Source organism: Eptatretus burgeri, chromosome 3, assembly GCF_056783735.1.
Source record: "Eptatretus burgeri isolate ZD-2024b chromosome 3, Ebu_testis_v1, whole genome shotgun sequence".
Taxonomy (NCBI): Eukaryota; Metazoa; Chordata; class Myxini; order Myxiniformes; family Myxinidae; genus Eptatretus; species Eptatretus burgeri.
Genome location: NC_140963.1, coordinates 76,615,814 through 76,640,728, shown reverse-complemented (window position 1 = coordinate 76,640,728; position 24,915 = coordinate 76,615,814). Strand labels below are relative to the sequence as shown.

Here is a 24,915-nt window from a genome sequence, read left to right as displayed (position 1 = left end):
GATGGCAATCTGTCCGGCATGACCGCTGTCCAAGAAACTGCTTCGGCAGAATCAACACTCTGTAGCACAATATGGTACATCAGTCAGTCAAACGTGTGCTAACCCTGTGTAAATGTGTCGAGACTATTCATGTGATAACACGATTATATTTCTGATTTCAGCTGAGAAAGTATGACTTTCTTGCACAGGGTATTCCACAAATTACAAACGCATTTATATGGTTGTAGCATCAACTCAAAAATAAATTTTGAAATAGTTTGTTGAAATGTAAAACAGTCTTAAAAGGAAACCCATCACATCCAAAGGTGGATCTGTAGAAACACCTAACTGAGCGATTTGCTTCTCACAACATGATGTGTTCGACACGTTGTTTTCAGGAGTTTAGGCCACAGGTATTGTGAAGCTATGACATCCATGAGATGGAGTTGTGTTCAACTTGTCAGTTTTTGTTGTGACACTTGCCCCCACCTTATTGGTTTTACGAGATGGCATGTCGAGGTTACGGTGTTGCTGTGTTTCAGGGGCCTCCTGGAATCAGTGGACCTCCGATGAAGGTACTTGGCGTAACAGCTCAACAATATGTAGTTTCATCACTGTAATAATTAATTGTGAATTAATTATTGAAAGCATTAACCTTGTCTTTGCAGAGATGTGCTTTGCTTAAGATTATCCGACAAAACTGTGGTGAGTACAAAAGGGAAACATCCTCACCTCTGTCCCATAGACCATAACGCTTCGACACAATTAACTGGGCTCTCTTAACCAGGCAAACAACAGAAATTACTAACGATTAATTCAGTTTAAATATTGGTTCAAATGACAATTTAGTTCCCCAGCAAAATACCGTTTTCACAACAGCAGAGCTGACTCTCTTTTTGCTTTTGATTTCTAATGGAGACCTTCCTCGACTTTATGGCTACATTTCTCCCATTCTGACGTCATTCCTTCAAGCCCTTCAAGACGTTGGTCTCCATGCATGTCGTGTTACCCCACATAACTACACCATGACCTTTTAAAATCCTCACTGACACTACCTTCGTTGGCATCTCCACCCACACTGTTGTGCTTTGTGTATGTCCCTCGGTCGCCCGTTTCCCTTCGGTCTGTCGCTCGCACAATGATATTTCACCCTCTTTCATCCATTTCTTCAATGAGCCTTCACTCCTGAAATTGAAGAGTAAAAAATAATGTTTAAATGCTCGAGGCTCTTCAGACATTCTCGATTGCGAAATGCGTTGAACCCCTCTGATTTCCTTTCACAGCTTGCTGCCATTCCAGTTGTCCTGTATATCCGACGGAGTTGGCTTTTGTGATTGAAAATTCTTTGAAAACTACAAAAGCTGCTTTTGACAGGAACAAGGCCATTCTGGCAGAGATTCTATCCAGGATCACCCTCGCTGTTTCTACTTGCCCAAAGGGGGCTCGAGTTGCACTTGTGACCTACGATCAAGATACCCACACGCTTGTGCACTTCACAGACTTTGTTGATAAAAGTGGTCTCCTTAAATTCTTGGAGAATCTCCCGTTCAGGAAGTCCCAGGAGGCTGGGGACCTGGCCCTCGCCATGCGCACTGTTGCAAGACGCACGTTTAAGCGTGTGCGGGGTGGGGTGCTCACTCAGAAGCTGGCTGTGTTCTTGCCGGTTTCGGGGGTAGGCAAGGATAAGAAAATGAATGCTGCAGTTCTGGAACTCTCTGCACAGCGAATCGGCACAGTAATCCTGGCTACGGAGGAACTACCACAGCTGGAAGATGTTCTGAGGGCAAGTTCCACAGGCTTTTTGATTGGTTAATTTATAGTACATGGTTTCATGCATTTATCATGTTTAAAAGAGCCAGAGTTAGAAATGTTAAGTGGATTCGGGGATTCATATTGAAATAGGACTGAATATGGGGCAGAGCATTTTAGAGTGGGGTGGAGCATGGCACATTGTGGTGGAGCATGGTGGGGTGGAGTGCGATGTGACGGGATAGAGCATGATGTGGGGACATGGCACTGGGGGACGGGACGCGGGGCTGCGGGACGGGATGCAGGGCAGTGGGATGTGAAGCATGGTGCGGTGCAGCGGGTGTAGTGCGGCATGATGGGGGAGCATTGCAGGGTGGAGTGCAGCACTACGGGGTGGAACAATGTGTGGAAGTGCGCAGCATGGTGGGGTGGAGTGTGATGCAACGGGATGGAGCATGTCGCGGTGGGTTGGAGTGTGGCATGACAGGGCAGAACATAGCTGGGTGGACCGCGGCACGGTTGGGTGGAGCAAAACACTGTGGGGTGGAACGTGGTGTGGAGGTGTGCAGCATGGCGGGATGGAGTGTGATGCAACAGGATGGAGCATGGTGCATCGTGATGGGGTAGAGTGTGGCACGACGGGGCAGAGCATGGCTGGGCGGAGCGCAGCACGGTTGGGTGGAACGTGGTGCGGAGGTGTGCAGCATAGCGGGGTGGAGTGTGATGCAACGGGATGGAGCATGGTGCGTCGTGGTGGTGTGGAGTGTGGCACCAAGGGGCACGGCTGGGCTGGGCAGGGCGGAGCGCAACATGGAGGGACGGGGTGGAGCATGGCGGGGCTGAAGGCATCACAGATTGGCAGAGTGCATCACAGATGGACAGAGCACGGCGCGGATGGGTAGAGAGCGGCGTGGATGGGCAGAGTGCGGCATGGATGGGTAGTGCGTAGCGCGGATGGGCAGAGCGTGGCACTGATGGGTAGAGCGTGGCGCGGATGGGCAGAGCACGGCGCTGATGGGTAGAGCATGGCACTGATCGGTAGAGCGTGGCACGGATGGGTAGAGTGCGGCGCTGATCGGCAGAGCACGGCATGGATGGGTAGAGCGTGGTACAGATGGGTAGAGCGCGGCACGGATGGGTAGAGCATGGCGCGGATGGGCAGAGCGCGGCGCAGATGGGTAGAGTGCGGCGCTGATGGGCAGAGCGCTGCGCTGATGGGTAGAGCGTGGCACTGATCGGTAGAGCGTGGCACAGATGGGTAGAGTGCGGCGCTGATCGGCAGAGCACGGCATGGATGGGTAGAGCGTGGCACAGATGGGTAGAGCGCGGCGCGGATGGGTAGAGTACAGTGCGGATGGGTGGTTCAGTGCAGATGGGCAGAGCGCGGTGCGGATGGGTAGAGCGTGGGACCGATGGGTGGAGCGGAGCATGGCACAGCAGAGCGCAGTGCAGCATAGTAGTGCAGAGCAGTGACACAAATAGGCTGCTGTCTCCAAATTCATTAACGTTCCTACCCACCTCGCGACGTATCATAAATCTTTTTCAACTTACTTTTGCGTCTTACAATTCAATTTTTTTCGTTTTTCTTTGACAACACTCTTATCTCACAGCCATGAAAATTTGGCATTTTCCATCTTTCAAGAACTTGACTGTTCGAGTTTCCCCTTTTCTATAGAAATTTAAAGTGCATGGAGGAGCTTGTGCAGGACAATGGCATTTCGAGATATCAAAGCACTTTTAAATGAATCACAAGAACATTATAAGAGATGACCAAATTCATTAATTTCGTACGCAGCCTATGGCTGTTGGTTGCATCATTGCTGGAAGCACATCTGGGAATTATGGGACACATCTGTGAAAAGTGTGCCTGGGGTGATTAAATTTGATGCTATTACTTGTGCACGTTAAAGATGGCCCGTTGTAGTGTTGATACATTTAAATCGTGGCTTTACGGAACTTTAACTGTAAAAACTTGATTTTCTTTTTTCCTCTGACCACCCTCTGCACAGCTGGGCGAACCTTCTTCACAAATTTTTGTGATTCCCAAGAATAAACCTGCTTCAGCAGAGCTCCTCAAGAAATTGATGGATTGTGCAGTTTGCCATGGTCAGTCATCCTGTCCCTGGACGCTCTTAAGCCACATTTGCATGTTCTCTTATCTGCTTTCGAAAAAGTCCATTAACTAATATAAAAAAAACTCAGACAAAAGAATATTTAATACATCAAGTGTTTGGTCATAGAAAGTTAAGATGTAAATTTGACTTTTGCATGAATAACGACAGTAGGGGGTAGAAACTCATGGTATACATTTACACAAACACAGTGAGACAGAGAAATCAACAGAGAAGGTCACAGCATCATGAGGATATGTCGTGTTTAGATTGGAACACAAATCATGTGTTTACATGTGGAAAGCTTTTGAATCGTCCGAATTGCAGAAATATGTTGATACTAACATAAAGCTGGAACTTATACAATGCTGTTTGCTTTGATGTCCTTTCACCACCTTGTAGATGAGTGTACACCAAATGCAACATGTCCACAGCGAGGCAGCTGGCCTGAGACACCATCTGTAAACATGGATATGGTGTTTATAGTAGATGGTTCGACCCGCCTCCGCCAAGATCAGTTTCAGAAAGTCAAGGCTTTTTTGAAGACCGCCTTTGGCCTGTTTCCTATTGCGAAAACACCCGAGAGGCCAGATGGTGCGCAAATAGGCGTTGTGCTCCATGGGCCTTTGAGGCCGGAGTTTAATTTAACTACATACACAGGAAAGGGACCCATGCGAAAACATGTCCAGAGAATGCAGCAAATTGTTGGTGGTGTGGGTCTGGCAGGCCAAACGATCAAATGGACAATGCAGCACGTTTTCCCATCACCAATCAATCGTCTAGATGCCAAGCGTGTTATGGTGGTGCTCACAAACGCAATGGATGGTGACCCTGTAAGCTTGAGGAGTGCTGCTCTGCAAGCCAAATGCCAAGGTTTTGTGGTCGTTATGCTCGGGGTTGGTGGAAGCCTTGATGGAACATTGGCGAGCAGGCCCAAACACCTGCACAGCCTGCAGTTGGAGGACTATAGTGAGCTAACCAAAGGTCATGTCGCTGGTTTCTTCCACCAGCTGGTCCAGAACTGGAAAGGTGAGGATCTTGGTCATCACCTCGACATAGTAAAAGTACACTCATTAGGATCATCATAATACCAGTCCTGATTTTAGATTTTATACCAATGTCATTGCTTGAAATGAAGATGAAAAAAAGAGAGAGCCATTAATTCTCCTTTTCTATTTCTGTGTTGCCCTCGTGTCCTCATTTAACATTATCAGTTTTGCTTCTCAAAAGTGTAGGAATTGCTCAGTCAAAAAGTGTATTTGATGCAGGGACAGTTTCCTCATTATAGTTGGGAAAACTGCAAAATTGGAATGTTGATAATACTAAATGAAAAACACCTATGTTGCTGTAAGTGATCAAGGATGGCGCTGTGGCAGCGCGAGGGGTTGATGGCGTGAAGCACCGCTGGCACCGAGGCGTCGATGACGTGGCAGTTGATTCCGCGACGCTAGGGGACAATGGCTGCACGAGGTGTCGATGGCACGGTTCTGTGAGGCGTCAATGCCATAGTGGCGCAAGGCATCGATGGTGAGGAGGCGCAAGACGTCAATGGCATGGTGGCATGAAACGATGATGCAGTGGCACTGGGGGTCAACGGCAGTTTGAGGTGTAGACGGCATGGTACCACTAGGCATTGATGGCGAGATGTCGATGTGGCATCAGGGTTTGGGATCAAGGGGCGAGAGGTCGATGGCGCCGAGGGGCGAGGCGTCGACGGCGCCGAGGGGCGAGGCGTCGACGGCGCCGAGGGGCGAGGCGTCGACGGCGCCGAGGGGCGAGGCGTCGACGGCGCCGAGGGGCGAGGCGTCGACGGCGCCGAGGGGCGAGGAGTCGACGGCGCCGAGGGGCGAGGCGCCGAGGGGCGAGGCGTCGACGGCGCCGAGGGGCGAGGAGTCGACGGCGCCGAGGGGCGAGGCGTCGACGGCGCCGAGGGGCGAGGCGTCGACGGCGCCGAGGGGCGAGGCGTCGACGGCGCCGAGGGCGCAGGCGTCGACGGCGCCGAGGGCGAGGCGTCGACGGCGCCGAGGGCGCAGGCGTCGGACGGCGCCGAGGGGCAGGCGTCGACGGCGCCGAGGGCGAGGCGTCGACGGCGCCGAGCGCGTCGACGGCGCCGAGGGGCGAGGCGTCGACGGCGCCGAGGGCGAGGCGTCGACGGCGCCGAGGGCGCAGGCGTCGACGGCGCCGAGGGGCAGGCGTCGACGGCGCCGAGCGTCGAGCGCCGAGGCGTCGACGGCGCCGAGGGGCGAGGCGTCGACGGCGCCGAGGGGCGAGGCGTCGACGGCGCCGAGGGGCGAGGCGTCGACGGCGCCGAGGGGCGAGGCGTCGACGGCGCCGAGGGGCGAGGCGTCGACGGCGCCGAGGGGCGAGGCGTCGACGGCGCCGAGGGGCGAGGCGGCCATGTCTCCGAGGGGCAGTGGCGAAAAATGCCAATGCCAAGGCGTTGAGAGGCAGCGATAAGAAGTGCCGTGAAGAGCCGATGCCGAGGAGGCGAGATGCAGTGATCACATGCAGCAGTCATGGTGTGAGATTGTTGTGATGCGAGGCAGAAATACTGTAATTCATGACTGTTGTTTACCACAACTTGCACACTCTCACATCATCACTCTGAAAGCCTGTTTGCACAAACTGCTGTTCTTTCATATTTACTCACCCATGTTTGTGTCTTTAGATGATTTGCTGCCATATCCTGACCCAATGACTGCTGAGATGTGCAAGCACTTGATTATTGATGGAAGGCCAGTTCCAGACATGTAAGGTCTTTCCACTGTTCTTCCTTCAACTTTCCTTTTTTAAGCAACTCTCAATTTTTGTTCATTTAGTTATGTTGTATAGTCAGGGGTTCGCACAATATTTTTTATTTATTTGGTTCTCCAATGAGTACCAGCAGAAATGGTTTGGTGCTCATAAAAAAGTCAGCTTCGAGTGCACTCAACTGCTCTCCCAAGCGCCACTGATTTTTAAAGCTCCTCTCAGCTTACGATGCATCTTACTCCTCTGCAAGCGCTCTCTCAGAGCATCCACTCCAGCCGAGATACTCGCAGACCGCTCTTTTTTTTCTCATTCCGGATGCTCCTGAACCTCCTCCTCTTCCTCCTTTCGGCGTGTTCTCCTTCGATTTTTTTTTCTTAATCTTATAAGTTATACACCTACAATGTAACTTGTAAATTATGTTATCATTTACAAACTTAATTTTGTGCACTTAAATTTTGAAATCACAGTACAGGACATCGATTTATCAGAATTATCATGGAACAATCTCATTACCTACACTAGCTGAGAAAACCTTCCATCAAAAGCTTCTGTTGTGCTGGTATACTTCTGAGCTTTCGGAGCATCTTTGAAGTATGCATTTAGTTACCACGCATGAGTACCTGAGTACCAGTTATGCGAACCCCTGTTTGCCATTCTCATAAGGCAAACATATAATCATAAAGAACTCATCTCTTCTCAGCGAACCTGCTCATTCATTCATTCTTTGGAGGAAGATTTTATGTCTTGTCTGTGCTGACTGCTGCCAAGCTTGTTTGGCTGTGCATCTCTTGCTATCTGTTTCCCATCACTCCAGTCTGAGTGTGCATAACCTCCACTCATTTACCTTCTATGCCTGGCGTTGGCTTAATGGTTAGGGTGGTGGGCTCGGGATCCCAGGGTCCTGAGTTCAAATCCCGCTCAGCTGTTGAATTAATACCAGGTGGGGTTAACTCGACCTGTCATCCTTCCGAGGTTGGCAAAATGAGTGCCAGCATGCTGGTATACTGTGTCAGAGTGGCAACCCGTCCAAGATTGTGTCCAATAGCGGGGAGACTGCTTCGGCAGCACCAACGCTCTGCACAGAGTATGGTCCCAATGGATGGATGGATTTACCTTCTGCAGGATGGTGCAACTCCAACAGGATGGTTTCAGTGGTCACGTAATTGCCATTCATGTGTCTAATCTGCATTCGATTCTTCGCCCGACAATAAATTGTCAGGACTTTTTTTCTGTACATAGTTGAGGCTCATGGAAGAGCTTGTACTAGTTTACTGAACAGATCAGGATGCAACAAGACAAAAAGGAACAGCTGAGGGAGGGAAACACCAACAACAGAGCCGAAGGCCAAGACAGAGGGAGGCAGACAAACAATGGGTGTGGGGAGGAATGGCGAGCAGGAGACATAGGGTGCAAAAAATAAAAAAATAAATGAACTGCAATGGCTGACGTTCGGCCATCTTTGATCAAATTACAAAACAAAATCTTCTTCATGTGTATACTGTCATGTGTTGTCTTTGTGCCAAGTTTGAACAAAATTGGTCTATGCATGTCCGCGAAATGGTTGGGGACACGTTTAAGTAACAAAATGGTCACCGGTCGGCCATCTTCGATCTGATGTCGAAAAAAAAAATGGCGTGCACATGTATACCATCATGTGTTGTCTTTTTGCCAAGTACAAATAAAATTGGTCCATGCATGTCCGAGATATAGTTGCAGACGCACGCACGCACTCACTGACACGAAAATTGAGACCAAATCCATAAGCCCCCGTTTCGGACTAAGTCCAATGGGGTCTACTAATCCTTTTGAAAAGAAGAGAGATATCGTGGTGGAGAAGAAGGAGATGTGTCGCATTTATGAAGGGAGATGCAAGGGTTTAAATTCATTATTAAAATGATTTTATTGTTTTTTAATAGAAGTGTTTATATTTAATGTAGATTCAGTCTGGAGAAAAGAGGGGTTGGGTGGGGGGGGGGATGTAGAACCAGGAGACCGAAATTCAAGTCGAAATGAGAAATGTTATGTGGTGGAAATGTATTTATTTATTTATTTTTTTGGAAGCAAGGAAAGGAAATAGGATAGTGTTGAGTAAATAGAAGCAAGATACCTGGGAATATACTCATGACAAAAAAAGTGTCCAAAGCTTTCATCGGTTTGCTTTTTGTGTCGTGTGAAGATCTTCCTGATCTTATTTCTTGGAAGCGTCTTTATTTATGACTACCACATCTGCTAGCATTCAATGGTGAGCATTAGATTCCAGTATCTTTGGTGTAAAGGCTGGAGAAAAATCAGAATGGAAAACAATCAGCACGTGTGGAATACAATGTGGATGTGGGCAACTGCATGAGGTCGTGATGGCTATCACATTTTCTGGCTCAAGCGAGGATGAGACAACGGACACAGAGAAATGATTCCACAATCGAGAGGATAAGGGAAAGAATGAATGCAGGTGGGCAACGAGCCTGGACTTTGAGAGGTTTAGCAGGTGAGGGTTTCTCGAAGAACATGTCTGACCTGGAGTGGCTCGTGGAAGGCAGAGGTAGGAGAGGGCAGGAGGAGCAAGGCCAGATGTAAGCTTGTATATATATATATATGAGAGAGCTTACCAACCTCTGCCACTGGTAGAAGAGTGACAATCCTTGGGAATCTGCCTTTGGGTTTGAGATTCCCATGGTGCAAAAAGGACTTTTTTTATGACTGCCATAGGAAGAGAAAGGTGAGATTCAGGGGCACCAGCCAAGAGTGAGGAACTAAACTCCATGAAGCTCCGTATATGAAAGGCTTATACATTGTGAGATTTTCTCAATGAGGCTCAGGAATGCCTTAGCACCACAAATAACACCCAGATTGCAGCTAGCCAGTCAGTTTGGAGCTCTGATCCTCCCACAAAAGTGAGATGTATCAGTAGTTTATGAAAATGCATGCATACATGGGTGCACCAGGACGTGGTAAAGCGGAGTCATGTGACCCGCCCGTGTTCCGGTGCTGTGCTGTGTCCATGTCCGAATAAAACCTGTTGTTCCTACTTCAGGGCCTTCGTCCCTGTCTATCAAGTACATTTTTGAATGGTTCTGGCAGATAGCAATATCAAGCAGTTCCAGGGACTGCACCTCGTCCAGTGGCTCTCCGGAGAAATGGATTGGATAGTTTGATTGTTGATCCTCGTGGAGAGACTGTAAGAATGTGTGACTTGCTGGTGTTCAACATCTTGTTCCAAGCATTTGACCAGCAGCTTATCTTGTCTGTGTTTAATGAAAGGGATTCAACAGCAGCCGGTCTTTCACAAGTGTGATGTACCATTCTATACAGGGTGGAGTGATCAGAAAAATGGTAAAGTTTGTTTTCAATAGAATCGGATAGATCATCGATATCGATCAAAAATAATGTAGGACCTAAGATGCTGCTTTGTGGAACCCCAGCCTAAAGGGAAAGATCATAGGAAAGGGCATCATCAAGATTCCATGCATACAGAAAATCAGAAAATCACTTGTTCAGGGGCCCCTGAATGACCAGGCAGTATCAAAGGCTTGAGGGATATCCAGAGCAATGACTCTAACCTCTTGTTTGTGGTCAGGGCATTCATCCACTGCTCTGTTAGGAGTAACATATTCAAGATGGAATGAACAAGTTAGAAGCCAATCTGGTTGTCAAAGGTATAGAGAGTTTGGAAAGAGATATTACCTGAGGTCAGCTCCGCAGCCTGGTGTTGGCTCAGTGGTTCGGGTGGCGGCTTGGGATCCTCGGGTCCTGAGTTCAAGCCCCGTCGGCCGCTGAATTAATACACCGGGGGGTTGACTCAGCCTGTGATCCTTCCGAGGTCGGCGAAATGAGCACTAGTTCCAGTGTGTGTACTGGTAGAGGGGCACTGCATCAGCGACACAGTCGCGCTTCAAGAAATGATAGCTACCCCGGCAGCGAAGCTGCCATACGACCACCAGGTCAGCTCCAATAATACGCTCCATTATTTTGCTTGCAATGAGGAAATGGCTTCTATGTCCAGTATGTAGTTGCTGGGATCAGTTTTGAAACCTTCATTATAGAGAGAAGTGGTTTGCAACTTTCAGAGAGAGAGAGAGAGAGAGAGAGAGAGAGAGAGAGAGAGAGAGAGAGAGAGAGAGAGAGAGAGAAGGAGAAGGAGAAGGAGAAGGAGAAGGAGAAGGAGAAGGAGAAGGAGAAGGAGAAGGAGAAGGAGAAGGAGAAGGAGAAGGAGAAGGAGAAGGAGAAGGAGAGAAAGAAAGAATAATGGGACTGCAAAGCACTGTTCCTGAGTATTGGAACACTGATGTCATCAGGACCGGTTGCAGAAGAGGTATCAAGCTGGTTATGAAACATCTCTTCTCGAACAGAGGAGAAGCCAACATTCTGGCAGGAACATTCTATAATGAGGAAAGGGTGAGCACAGTGAGGGATGGATTTAGCCTTTTGAGTGAAGACAAAATTTTCATGACCCATTGCAAAAAGGAAACGAAACCAAACTCTGCTATTTTCCCCAAGCAGTGTCCAGCATGACTTTGTCCATAAGGAGGGAAGGAATGGAAGAGGAATGTATACCAGAGACATACCTGACCAGCTGCCACCAGTCTTTGAAGGACGGTGAGCGGTTGGGCAACTTGTATCGCAGGTGAGCCTGATGTTGAGCTTGAAGGCTCTTTGTTGAACAAATACACAATGGTTCTGAGCTGTGGGGAGAGACTGCTTGCTGCCATCAGTGGAGGTTGCATTCTAGGAGGAGAATGCAGGTTGTTTTATTTTGAAAACCTGACGAAATGCATTAGTGTCCCAGGGTTGAGGTGATGCACAAACACATCCTGAGATGGGATAAGCTTGTGAAGAGGAGAAATTAGTCTTGTGGAAGGGATTCCAGGAGCAGTCAATGATCGGAGCTAATGTGATACAAGACCAGTCCTGACTGGGGAAAATGGATTTTAGGCCAGATTGACCAGGTTTACCAAATTATCATATATGCCTGTGCCTTGGGTGCTCTCGAATAACTGCCAAGGAGATGCACAATTTTATCAAAACATTGTCAAAAGAGACTCTAAACTGAGGAGAAGCCAGACAATTTTAAGCAAAAGTTTGTTGTTGTGAGAAGATCCAGGAATGAATGGTTACCATTTGGGGGAGATGTGTGTTGGAAAAGAAAGTGATGAAGTCAGTCCAATCTTTTCACAAAATGACTTGGCTGTTCGGCTATGTACTGAAGTAAGTGAATTAACACCACTCCAGCTCACATGGTGGCAATTCAAGTCTCCACAGGTTAAGAAGAGCAAACAGGGAAGAGAGGGAACCAGAGCACCAAGTGTTTGTGGAGAGAGCCTCGTATATGGAGTCATTGGAGATGGGGGAAGTTCGACCACATAAAGAAAATAGAATGACACTCGGTAGAGCACATACCTCTGCCATGCCGGACAGTTTACGTTTTGTATTCCACCAATGGCCTGGATCTGCATCCGGACCTGAACCAAAATCTAATCGGCTTGTTCTTGTCAACCACCCAACTTATCCACCAAGTTTTGTCATTACCCATTCACAACTTTTTGAAATATCATGCTATATATCACTTTTGGCCCTATCTCCCAATGGTGAAGAATCCCTTGAAAAATTAAAAAAAATTCTCGTATCTGGATCTGGTTTTACACCAAAATCTAATCAATTCATCCCTTTCAAACACTCCACCTGTCCCCCAAGTTTCATCCCAATCCATCTGTAACTTTTTGAGATATCCAACACAGACGTAACGTAACACAGACAAAATAAACAGACAAGAAGGCATAAGGCAGTAGCCTGACAGGTATGACGAAAATCACGCAAATTACATCACTGTCACCTTGACCTTTGAACATGGTTGCAATTTGATACCTGTATCTTCAAGCGTTTCCGAGTTATCGCCATTTTTGTCCCGAAACAAAAAAACCCCTATACTTTGACATGGGCGGCTTCGTTGCCATAGAAACGTCAATGGATTGCCGCCATGTTGGAAACGTATCATCTGTCCCCCGGCCCCGACAGAAATCTTGTATTTTAATAACGATCAGATATCAAATCTGCTCAGAATGTGTAGGTGATGTTTTCCAACTCATTTGTGTCAAGTTTAAGGCCCAGTCACACCTTGACGTTTTAGCCAGCGATGGCAACGTATTAAAATGTATGTAAAACGCTGGCTTACGTTGAACTTTTGTTGTTTTTTTTTAAAGATTCGGACGTATTCATAGCGACTTGGTCTTATGTATAACGCATTGGTAACGGACACAGAACGTTTCGTTGTGTTATAGATAACTTATACCAACGAATGCTGAACCTGTTGTCGGCCTACACAACCGATGCCCAACGATAGTCTAACTTAGGCATAGCGCGTTGCACGCATCGCCGACGATGTCGTGACGTAGCCTATTAAAAGGCTGACGAACAACGATTCGAATCATAACTGCCGTAGAAATGGAAGTGACAACATCGCGGTCACACCTTGGCGATCTTGCCAGCGTCTGCCGACCTAATAAAAATGTGTCTAAAACGTTGGGGCACGTCGAATACGGTATGAGTAAGTTTGGTATACGTGAGTACAACGCTAAAGTACGCTATCATACGTCGTAGTAAGTAGAGTACGTCAAGAAATTTTAAACATGTTCAAAATTTTACGACGTACTCGGCGTATGACACACGTTCCGCATGCGATGGGGATAAGTTGTACACACGGTATGTGGACGCTTACACACGTCCACAAAGGCGACTTATAAGCTACTCATAAGTCGAAACACGTCGCGGTAATGTCTTTTTTACACGAAACTTATTTCTAACTTATGTTTGACGTGCTTTGAACCAATTCTTTACGTAGTCCCAACACACATCGACGTATGTAGACATATTCCAATGACGTCTTCCGGTCGACAAAAAAAATAAATTAACGTGTTTCTCACTTACAACTGCCATATAAAGACGTGTTCCCAGCGGTTTTGGGAATTGGTATATAAAATGGTGTTCATAAAAGGGGAACCCAACAGTGTTTTCGAGTCCTTTTTGAGTCGATGTCCATGTCAGCAGTAACAGTATCAGTATTAGTATTAGTATTAGTATTAGTAGTAGTTTGTTCATGTTGGCAGTAGTAGGTGAGTGTGAGGGGGAGGGTGTGGGTTATGATGGATCGTCCTTGCGTTTAACGATTTAAATGATAAACTCAACGATTTAAATGGCTGCATCTCCACTATTGAAAGTAGACACTTGCGCTCAACAATTGGATTTTTTTTACACTCAACGACTTTTAAACGGTACCACTCAGCTATTTTCATTGTTTACAATGAACGATTTAAATTGCTGTCACTCGCCTTTGTTTTTTGACGCTGAGGTTTTGAAATTTGAAGCGTTTCTTCTGAACGTGTTAAAACGCTCAAACTCGACTATTTTAAATAGACGCTGCCGATGGACAATTGGAATCATAGCCAAGCTAGACATCGAAGTGTGAACATCCTCGTCATGCCGAAGAAAAGTTTGAAGAATGCTGCAAATAAGTGTCCTGGCCGTGGCCGTGGACGCTGACGCAAGGACGATCCATTATACCGACGTCTTTTAGCCGATGAGTAACTTAAAAGTAACGTCTGTCGATGTGTGGCAACGATCACGTAACGTGCCAACAACACGTTAATCATAGGTTAGAAATAAGTTTCGGGTACGCTAAACATTACCTCGGCGTGTCTCAACTTATGATTAACTTACAAGTAGCATGTGTTGACGTCTGTCAACGATCGCAGACCGTGCATACAACTTGTGGCCAGCGTAGCGGAACGTGTGAGTCATACGCCGGCATACGTCGTGAAATTTCAAGCATGAAAAAATTTGAGGACAACCAAAAAGTACAACGTTTAAAGCCAACGTACTACGACGTATGGCAGTGTTTCTCAGCGTGCTCTCAATGTTATCAAAACTTACCCATAACGTATTCAACGTGTGCCAGCGTTTTAGAAAAAAAATTCAAAAATCGGCATACGTTGGCTAAAACGTCAAGGTGTGACCGGGCCTTAAGTTTAACATCACGTAGTGCAATCAATTTTGTTCGTGTCTATTTTATGCAAATGACGTCACTGTCACCTTGACCTTTGACATATCTATCTATAATTCCAGAAATGTGTGTGTGTGTGTGTCTGTCTGTGTCTGTCTGTGTCTGTCTGTGTCTGTCTGTGTCTGTCTGTGTCTGTCTGTGTCTGTCTGTGTCTGTCTGTGTCTGTCTGTGTCTGTCTGTGTCTGTCTGTGTCTGTCTGTGTCTGTCTGTGTCTGTGTCTGTGTCTGTGTCTGTGTCTGTGTCTGTGTCTGTGTCTGTGTCTGTGTCTGTGTCTGTGTCTGTGTCTGTGTCTGTGTCTGTGTCTGTGTGTGTCTGTGTCTGTGTGTGTCTGTGTCTGTGTGTGTCTGTGTCTGTGTGTGTCTGTGTCTGTGTGTGTGTGTGTGTCTGTGTCTGTGTCTGTGTCTGTGTCTGTGTCTCTCTGTGTCTGTGTCTGTGTCTGTGTCTGTGTCTCTCTGTGTCTGTCTGTCTGCGACCGCCGTTTCTCGACAACTGCCAGTCCGATCTGATTGAAACTTGCCAAGAATATTGCCGGGGGCGCGCAGATGTGCCTTTTCAAGGTTTGATATCAATCGGACGAGCAGTTCCCAAGTTACGGCCATTTATCTGTCGACCAATGGCAAGACACGGTGCTATCACATCACGAATAACGTCACAATTAATGTTTATTCATTTATTTATTTATTTATTGCACAATTGACGGTCCGATCTGACTGAAACTTGCCAGGAATATTGCCGGGGCCCTGCAGATGTGCTTTTCAAGGTTTGATATCGATCGGACAAGCGGTTCCCAAGTTACGGCCATTTATGTCGACCAATAACAGGACAACACAATTCTTCGTTTGATATGACATCACAATTGACGCTGGGGACCTGATTATGTTTGCCAAGTTATGGCCATTTATGATACGGTTGGTCCAATCTAATTGAAATAATGCCCCGATCCAGTCGTCGTTTACGCACCTACGGGCCCGTACTAGTATAGTCAAAACCATTGACAGCCTCACTTTTGTCGTTTGGAATCCTCTGGTAAAGTTTGATAAAGATAGCCGAGGGTATTCACGAGTTATCGCCATCACAGACAAACAAATCAATGAGACAGACCGACATATGATGAAAATTTTCAATTTTCTTCATAAAAAAAAACAAACAAAAAAAGATGATGTGCATCGCACAATACTTGTGAAGTCCAAATAAACAATAGTTGCCATGGAAACAGCAATTTGTTAATTTTAAATATTTGACATATCAAGTGTTTTACATGATTGAATGCTATGTACAACATATTTTGTTCATACATTTTTCACATTGTGGCCTATATGTGTTTTACAAGTTTACGATGAGCCTAACCTTGAGCTCTCACTAGGTTTGACCAAACTTTCCTCTAATATACTACACATACCTACAAATAAACTACATAAGTTTCAATGTGATATCTTGGAGAAATCACACAGGTTTGGCAAAAATAAATTCACAAAAAGGCTCGTTTGATTATAATTGGTGAAATTGTTGTCATGGAAACCGTTGACATATCAAAAAGGATAAATCGATCGTTCTGATTTTGAAGAACCAGGTCTGTAACTCAATATGCAAATCCTATTCAAATTTCAAGTCAATAGGATGAAAATTGATGATTTTGTGACCTTGACGTTTGAGCTTTTCACCTCAAAAACAATATGCTACTCGGTTTTTATTGGTGAACCAATTCAGTGACCCAAAATGCAATTTCCATTCAACCTCGCAGAGTACCCACCCACCCACCAGGTGGGTGGAGGTTGTACATTGTAAGAAGGGTCTAAAATGGTCTAAAAGGTCTTAGTATAGGGATCTAAAATGTTGAAGAGGGTACATTCCAATAGTCTATCATTAATAAACGTCGTCAAGGTCAAATAACAAGTAATTAATAGACGTACTCATGGTACAACTCACGTTAAAAATAGGAAATTAATAGACATGCTCACATGGGTCGACTGAGGCTTCACCTTGATGAGGGTTCATCGTTGACCTTTTGACCTCAAAAACAATAGGCTTCTAGTTTGTCACAACCTCAACCAGGTGGTTCAGTTCTGTGAATATCGGAGTAAAAATGTGACTTGCAGGCAACTGACATACAGACAGGAAGACAAACAAACATACAGACAGACAGACAGACAGACAATAACAGACCAGACCAACCAGACCTTCCTCGGAACAATCCCTCATTTCTCCCGCCTCCTTACTGAGGTTCACTGAGGATTAGAATGACGTTATATCTTTGTAAAAGAGCAGGTAATTATGTCATTACCCTGGCCATATTTAAAATTGCTTCCCTTGTAAATCTACGAAGAGGAGGGACTGCCTAAGTGGCATGGCCACACTCCATGTGTTATGCGAGCATCGCCAGGTGCTGAAGGTGCATCGCATAAATGAATAACAGCCTATGCTTGTCAAAATGTTAATTCTTCATCCATGCTGTTTCTTTCTTGAGAGTGAGATTAAAATGTAATTAATTAATATTTTAATTAATAAGAGTTCCTTTTTGAAGGACCTTCAATGCAAGAGGATGTCATTAGGCCCATCAAGCCTGCACTATGATTAGCAACCTATGGTTGTTTGTCCATGTTCTATCTTTTTCAAATTCTGAGCATCAAGCAAGGAAGCAGCACCTACCATTTTTAAGGTCTTTGGTATGATTCAGCCAAGGTTCCAACCGCTGCCCTCCCAGAATCAGAGCAGATGCTCTCACCATCACACCACCGAGTTTGGTAAACTGGGTCATTATGCCAACGGAAAAGAAAAATGAAGAAAGTTGGCTCTGGTTATTAATTTTCTACTCAAGTTATCCACAATTATATGAGTAATAAAAATGTATCCCCACGGGGGACTGATGGTCATTTCCCCAACAGGCGGGGTGACCTGGCTGTCCTATTGCAAACTAAACAATGACACAAAAAAAACCAAACAATACACGAAAAAGTAAGCAACAAAACAAGAAAACCCTCCCGTCAACTCCCGCTATAGGGGGCACATCCAGATGGGGAGCACAACCCCACGAGACCTTGCTGTCCTGATGCATCGTACCAAAGTTGGTCCATATCGATCGAGTCGCTTGTGAGAAGATATTTTAGTGAAATGTTAACAGGCGTGTGGCCGGACACCGGGACCCACTCGATGAGCTTATTTCGGAAAAATAACCGAAAAATACATTAAAATTATTGTAAATGGTGGTTGATCCACCTTGAATAAAAGGTAAAACTGATGTTTCGGGCCTTACCCTTCGTCGGAGCAAAATATAACAATGATATGAGATGATATATGAGTAAAATATTGAGAGAGAAATTATTCTTCCTGATAACCAAGATGACATCTTCAAACTTTATGCTCGATGAGCAACTGGAAAATATTGAACTGTGAGAGTAGTATAATAAAGGGGGTCGCAAGATGGCTCAGATGAAGGCACAGGACACATCCACGTCACAGCGTTTCTTCTCAGCCAAAGAGGTAAATGACGAGAGCTTGAGATCATTTCTATTGTATTGACTGGGTGTTTCTTTCCTGTTTCATTTTTCTTTTCTTTGCTGTGCCTTTGTGGTTGGTTCTCAACAACCTTCCCGATTATACTAACGCTTGTTCGAAACTCCATGCTTTGTGATACTCAAACCCTCATTTATCATGATGAGTGCTGTATATTGATGCAGGTTCCTGACACTCTCTTATCCCCCTCCCCTCCCTCCCCCTCCCACAGAGATAATATACTGCCAGGTAAGCAGAGATTCCTATCTTGGGTTGGTAGAATGGTGCAGAGGTGTGTGTGTGCACACCTCTGAATTGTCCAGCCTGGATTCAAATCCTGACTCAGCCATAAACAGTCATCTCGGTGTTTCACAGGCAGGGTGATTCATCAATGTGTGTGACATCCCTCGGATGGACATTATCCATCCATCCATTGGGACCATACTCTGTGCAGAACATTGGTGCTGCCAAAGCAGCCTGCTCGGCTATTGGGCACAATCCTGGGCGGGTCACCACTCCGACACAGGATAACAGCAAGCTGGTACTCATTTTGCCGACCTCGGAAGGATTACAGGCAGAGTCAACCCCACTTGGTATTAATTCAACAGCTGAGTGGGATTTGAACTCAAGATCCGAATATCCCAAGCCCACCATTCTAACCACTAAGCCAACACCAGGTATATGGACATATTATACTGGGCATCTTGTCTGCCGGCATTAGTTGGTGGACGTTAAAGATCCCACGGTGTCCTTCCTGAAGAGTACCCGAGTACTCTTTCGCAATTTATTGCCAGCACCATGGACAAATTCCAAATTCCTTCTCTAACCTGCAGGGTGCACAAGGGCGTAGCCAGAGGTCCAAAAGCGATGAGGTGAACTTGGTCAATGTGACGGTGCGCGTAGCGCAATAAGAAAGTAAACATAGGGATAATTTTATTTTCCTGTGTAATATTAGGGGGGGGAGTATTGTCCTATTTAGGTATTGTGATAGGAGTGGAGATAAGAGTATTCAGAGCACTGCCGGGTAGCTTTGGTAGTTTACTCCCCAGGGAGCTCAGATGGCCAGAGGGCTCAGGCCAGACCACATTTCGGGAAATGAGCGACGAGGCGACCGCCTCGTCTGCCTCAGCCTGGCTACGCCCTAGGTGCAGAACATTAGTGGCATGCAATCATGCAAGCAGCAAGCAACTGTTGCACACGAATTAATGAATTGCTTCATAACTTTAGCCACTATCAAATCACAAGGATTTTAATGCTGTGTTTCTGGAAATGACGATAGAAAGTGTATGTAAGGAATCTTATTATTTAAGAAATAAAATACTTTACTACACCGTACAGAAGATAGGGATGAAGTCGGAGGAGATTGGATGAGGAATACGTTTATTAAAGTAAACGTCATGGTGGTGGTGTTCTCATAAAAAGCTTCACCAACTAGCACACCTCACCCCCATTTTGCTTTCCTTTACCACCTTGCTCTGGCCTTTCCGGCATTACGAGACCTTTCCGTCATTTTGTGGAATTTTTTGAATTTTTTCAGACGAGTATTCCGAACCAAAGTTGCTTCCGATGGTCTTGGGGATGTGAACAGGAGTCGCATCAGAAATGTTACAAGCGGAATTTTGAAGATTTCATGCAACGGCTAATGATTGATGTCCTCAACCACTTCTCTCCCAGAGATGAAGCAATGGAAAGCAGCTCTTTTTCAATATGTGCATAGCACATTCAGTCAGCATCAGGAAATGACAAGGAGGTGTAAGCAACAGGCCGACCATCTTGAATGAGCACAGTACCGAAGCCATTCTGACTGGAGTCACAGTGTACTTCTACAGGCCTCCTGTTGACATCATAGGACCTCAGCAGTGGTGGGCTGCAGCACAGCTCCTTCAATCTGGTGAATGCTTTGACTTGGGTAGATTGCCAAGCTTTGAGAATTTTTCTGGAGTGGAGAATCCTTTTGATTGAGATGAGGGATGAACTTTGACAAACATGACAATCTCTAATAACACTGATCACACCTTCTTTTGTCATTTGGAGCAGCCATGCTGCAAACTGCTTCGACTTACAACAGGTTTGGCTTCTATCCATCTGTGGTTTGTTGGTATTTTACATCCAGGATCTCATGTTGACGGATCATGCATTTCTGTAAATTCAGTTTCCGATTACAGTTTATGACTTTCATTAATTTTGTGAAGTGTCTTGTTGTGGAACCTCGACATCACGTCCAGAAATGAGGATACAATTCACAATGGCCGTGGCTCCATTGAAGCCTCCAGCATCTGATCCGTTATTTGCTGGAATATCTCAGGTGCACATTTCAGACAAAAGGGAAGCTGAATTTGCTGATATCTACCAATGGCTGTGTTAAACATTGTTAGCAATAAGGATTCTTCATCAAGACGAATCTGCAGGAATGCAGACATTGTGGGTAAAACGAAAACAAATTGTTGGTTAAATACAAAAATTAAATAATAAAGTGAAACTTGTCTAATGCAGTCACTTCATACGAGGCCTCCTACTAATATGGGAAAAATAACATGCACAGATTCTATAATGGTTAATGACCTAGATGATGCAGACCTGTGTTTATGCCGTCACTGTTAATGGTGGTAAGGGATGATGTGATGTAAGTTATCTCACACCTGTGTAATAAACTAGACAAGGTACAAGGCTGACTGGATATAGCTGTGAGTAACCGTATGATAATCCAGGATCGGCTTCACTCAATCATGAACTACGTGTCGCTTTTTAATTCATTAACTTTCCATACATGATCAGGTCAGATGAAAGAACAAGATGACAGAAGGTTAAAAGACAAGGTAGTGGGATGTGGGACACAGTTGGATGCAACATGAGTAACGGAGAAGTAAGAAGGGAGAGAGGGGGTAGGGGGGGTTGGGGGTAAAACAGTAAGTTGTAAGTTAGAGGGTTCAGTTAGGAAGGATTAATGGGGGTAGAAAAGATCATGGATATGGATGGGGGATGACATAAGATGATGGTGCACCACCTGCTTGAAGCTCCAAAGTGAAGAGTGCGATTGAACAACCTCCAGAGGCAATTCTGCAAATGGGAGAAATGAGGAACAAATGAGTTGAGATGTGCAGAGTCTGGATTTTGGGAGTTTAACTACAAAGGGTTTTGTGTTCTGTCGAACTTGGGCAAACAAGGCAGATGATAGTCACAGAAATGTCAATTCGTTGATATTCTTGTCTTCATATAAACCACTCTGACTTTGAATTGCTCTTGCCAATAATTATTGTTACACTTCCATCCCGAACTTGTACGGTTGGGTTAATTCCTTCAGAATTGCTGTATTTTCGTCTGAATACTCCCCTCCCACTGGGAGCGGTGCTTTACGATGCACATCGAGAGAATTGGGTGCCTTGCCCTGCATCCTGAACCTCGGGACTCTGAATTTGTTTTTCCACGAAAAACCTCCCAGTGCATACCCCGAGTACAACTACCAGTTTTCAACTCATTCCATTCAGCGGTCCAGGAGTGTCCAGAAGTCGAACAAGTAGACAAACGAACAATGACACACTCAAATTATATGATGATGATTTGGGATAAATGTTACATTATTAAGGATGTTAACAAAATGGAGATGATATAATCATCGACAACAACTACAACACAATTTTTATTAACAACCAGCACGTTGTCTGGTGCCCACACGGGATTCTAAACGGGGTAGAGATGGAAGCGGAAAATATGCAAATGGTTTATCAGCTTGGATGGTACATCCAAGCTGAGCGTCTTCTGTCATTGAGCTGGCCAGCTGGGAGCAACAATTCACATTTATTGCCACATTTACATCTGATGCAATTTAAATGCTTTAACAGCGGTCAGGTGCTCCAATTGAAACTGTTTGTTCAATATATGTAGCGTTTCGATATGGATGCCTGGGATCCGTAATCAAAATTTATATTGGTGTCAAAGCAAGTGACCAAGTGCAAATTAAAATTAGGATTTAAAAAAAAGATCACAATTATTGTTTGCTCCAAAAAAAAAAAAGGGGGGTTTTTTGGGAGGATTTCATCACACTTTTCCCACTTTATTCCCAATGCCTACCAGATGGAGAAATACCACAAATTGAGATCGTCTTGGAGAACATTACGGAGTCCAGCTTCATCGTCCACTGGAAGCCAGTGATTGACGTGTCCACCTATTCTGTACACGTGGTGGATGTGGAAACGGGCGACGTGGTGCTGAATGTTAGGACAAACAGCACACAGATGCTCGTCACTGGCCTCGAATGTGGTCACGAATACCAGGCAACAGTGACAGCATCCCTGCACCAACAACAACCATTCAAGACGCACATAGTCCTAAGGACACGTGAGTTGCACCCAAATCATTATTAATATGGTGGCTCATCAAGGAAGAGCAAACGAGAAAAGGTGGGACATTGATTGTGGAGCGGGGAGGAACATGTGGACACGATGTGTACGATTGGTTAGGACCTGGTTGAGATGTAAGGAAGAGATGGACGCAATTACACTTCGGTCCCACGGTACCTACTGCAACTCTAATACTGCAACTATTTATATCTATTGCAACTCTAATTAGAGTTGGGGTTGCAGTAGATATAAATCGAAACAGGATTGAAAATAAATGTGTTGGGATGTAAAATATCCAATACCTTGTTTCTATTCACTATTCAACCAGGATTGAAAACTACTGTGCTGTACTGATCTGGATTCTTCTGCAATCGGTATATGATGGTACATCCAAGCTGAGTGACAAGCACGCCTTTCCATTCAGGGGACACGTTTGGTGTATGTAGGCGATTCTGCCTGAGTTATCCTTGAGCGAAAACCGACAGGATGGATGCCATTTTTTGGCCTACAATCATGATTATTCCTTGGCGCCTTTCAAAAGCGCTTAGTTGGCAGAAAAGGGGAGGATGCAAAGACAAGAAGAGGAGACAGGAGCTTATCCTGAGGAGGTGATGTGCAATAATAGTTGGTACCATCCACAAATGCGAGCGTTCTCTCAGGTTTCTCTCAACCTGGACCACGGGCTCACGAGTCGGCTCTGTCTGAGCTGTCTCACGAGTCTGAGCAGTGTTCTTGGATTTTGGGAGTTTGTACATCAGAAGTGGGTTACTGGCAGACTTTGTGCACCCTGAATGAACCTAGATGGGAGAGGGGGGGCTGAAGGGGAGGGGGTGAAGGGGAGGGGGGAGTGACACTTTGCATGACAGCAGATGTCCAGTCAGCTGCCAGCTTTGGGAGGCCAACTGGGATATATGTTCACCCACGAAAGATCAAGGCTGATGATAAACCCAAAAAGTTTAAGTGACTATCTTTTCTAAAGAGGTTTGTTGAGGAACTAGATGGGAGGGTTCGCCAGACAAGTGCTTTCAGAAAGACAGAGTGAAAGGGTGGGATTTGTCAGGTTTGAAAGACATTTTCCAAGTGTTGGACCAGCTCCGAATTCCATCATCATCATTTTTGTGCAGCCTGCAGTTGCTGGTTTACATTATTACTGGGAGTACAGTTGTGCCGTTGATACAGTGCCACCTGCTGGTTAGGGTAGGAATTTTGAATTTGGCCAATATTCACAGACTCTTCTGAAGGACACCGGGATGTTTAATGTCCACCGACTAATTCTGAAAGGTGGGACACCTGTTTTAACATCCATCCAAGGGACGGCACACACATTGATAAATCACCCTCCCTGTGCAAAAAAAACGGGATGACAATTTATAGCCTGGTTCAGATTCAAACCCAGGCTAGACAGCTTAGAGGGGAGTCTGCGTACCTCGAGGCCATCGTGCCATTCCAGTTGCATGAAGGACGACACAGAGAGGGATGAGGCCACTGCCTGCCTATCTGAAAGATGAGAGATGCGACAACAGAGGGCAGAGTCCCTCAGCAAAGAGAAAAGCAGGATTTTCCAGGGAGTTGGAAAGTTCATCGAACAAGATGTGAACAGGACTGGGCCCGAGTGCATTGGGGCACTCCAGTTTATGAGAGTAGGTGGCCTTGGATGCCATAGGTAGAGAGTTTGGAGAGTAAGATGGGAGGGGGGGGAGGCAGACTGCATCAAAACTTGAGGTATCTCCAGAGAAATGGCCCTGATCTCATGGCTGGCATTGAGAGCCTTCGTACATTGTTGAGAGACCAGAAGCAACACTTCCTGGGTGGAGTCACCGGGCCTGAATCTGAACTGATCACGCCTTTAGAGAAAAGGAATGATTTGATATGAACAGTGATGATGGATTCCATAACTTTGCTTGTAATTGAAAGTAAGTCAATATTACTGGAGTTGTGAGAATCTGTTTTTGCATATCCCCATGCTTTTTGAAAAAAAAATGTAGGGGGATATTGTAATCGGCTCCGTCAGTCCATCTGTAATCTCCTCCGAAACCGTCAAGTGCAGAAATTCACCAAACTTGGTAGTGAAGACCACGACGTGGAAACAAGGTGCGAGAGCACTATCATTTTTGACTCCACTCTCTGTAGTGGGGTCAAAAGGTCAAATACCAAAATATGCAATTCCGAGCACATTAAATTTTTTTTTGTTTTTTTAATGATACTTTATATAGTCAAACTTCCTCCAATACGGGGATATGTTCTGGGGTACCCTCGTGTTGGAGGAATTTGCATTGGGGGAATAATTAAACGTAGGGGAAAAATGGGGAACAATGACACGAACACAGCCTTTCTTGATTCTTTGCATGGAATGGTGCATAATTATTCCATATACATTACAATATGTGTCGGTATCATAATAGTTCTGTGTTGTAGCAAAACAAGTCACCTTATTACTGAATAAAAATTA

The 24,915-nt window shown here is 45.5% G+C and overlaps 1 protein-coding gene and 1 long non-coding RNA gene across 5 annotated transcripts in view; one reads left to right on the top strand and one right to left on the bottom strand.

Annotated features, from left to right (window-relative positions):
* LOC147030216 (collagen alpha-3(VI) chain-like) overlaps positions 1-24,915 on the top strand; it is a 146,447-nt gene that overhangs the window by 105,960 nt on the left and 15,572 nt on the right. For all 4 annotated transcript variants that reach the window (XM_085874048.1, XM_085874049.1, XM_085874051.1 and 1 more), the window contains exons 28-35: positions 522-554; positions 648-684; positions 1,263-1,762; positions 3,738-3,834; positions 4,242-4,868; positions 6,508-6,589; positions 18,362-18,378; positions 22,201-22,464. In XM_085874048.1, coding sequence (XP_085730174.1) covers positions 522-554; positions 648-684; positions 1,263-1,762; positions 3,738-3,834; positions 4,242-4,868; positions 6,508-6,589; positions 18,362-18,378; positions 22,201-22,464 — 1,657 coding nt within the window. The remainder of the gene's footprint in view (positions 1-521; positions 555-647; positions 685-1,262; positions 1,763-3,737; positions 3,835-4,241; positions 4,869-6,507; positions 6,590-18,361; positions 18,379-22,200; positions 22,465-24,915) is intronic.
* Positions 21,008-24,266, bottom strand: LOC147030217 (uncharacterized). Its single transcript, XR_015056265.1, has 2 exons — positions 23,893-24,266; positions 21,008-21,186 (listed from the first exon to the last, which is right to left on the bottom strand). It is a non-coding gene; the product is annotated as an uncharacterized LOC147030217 (long non-coding RNA).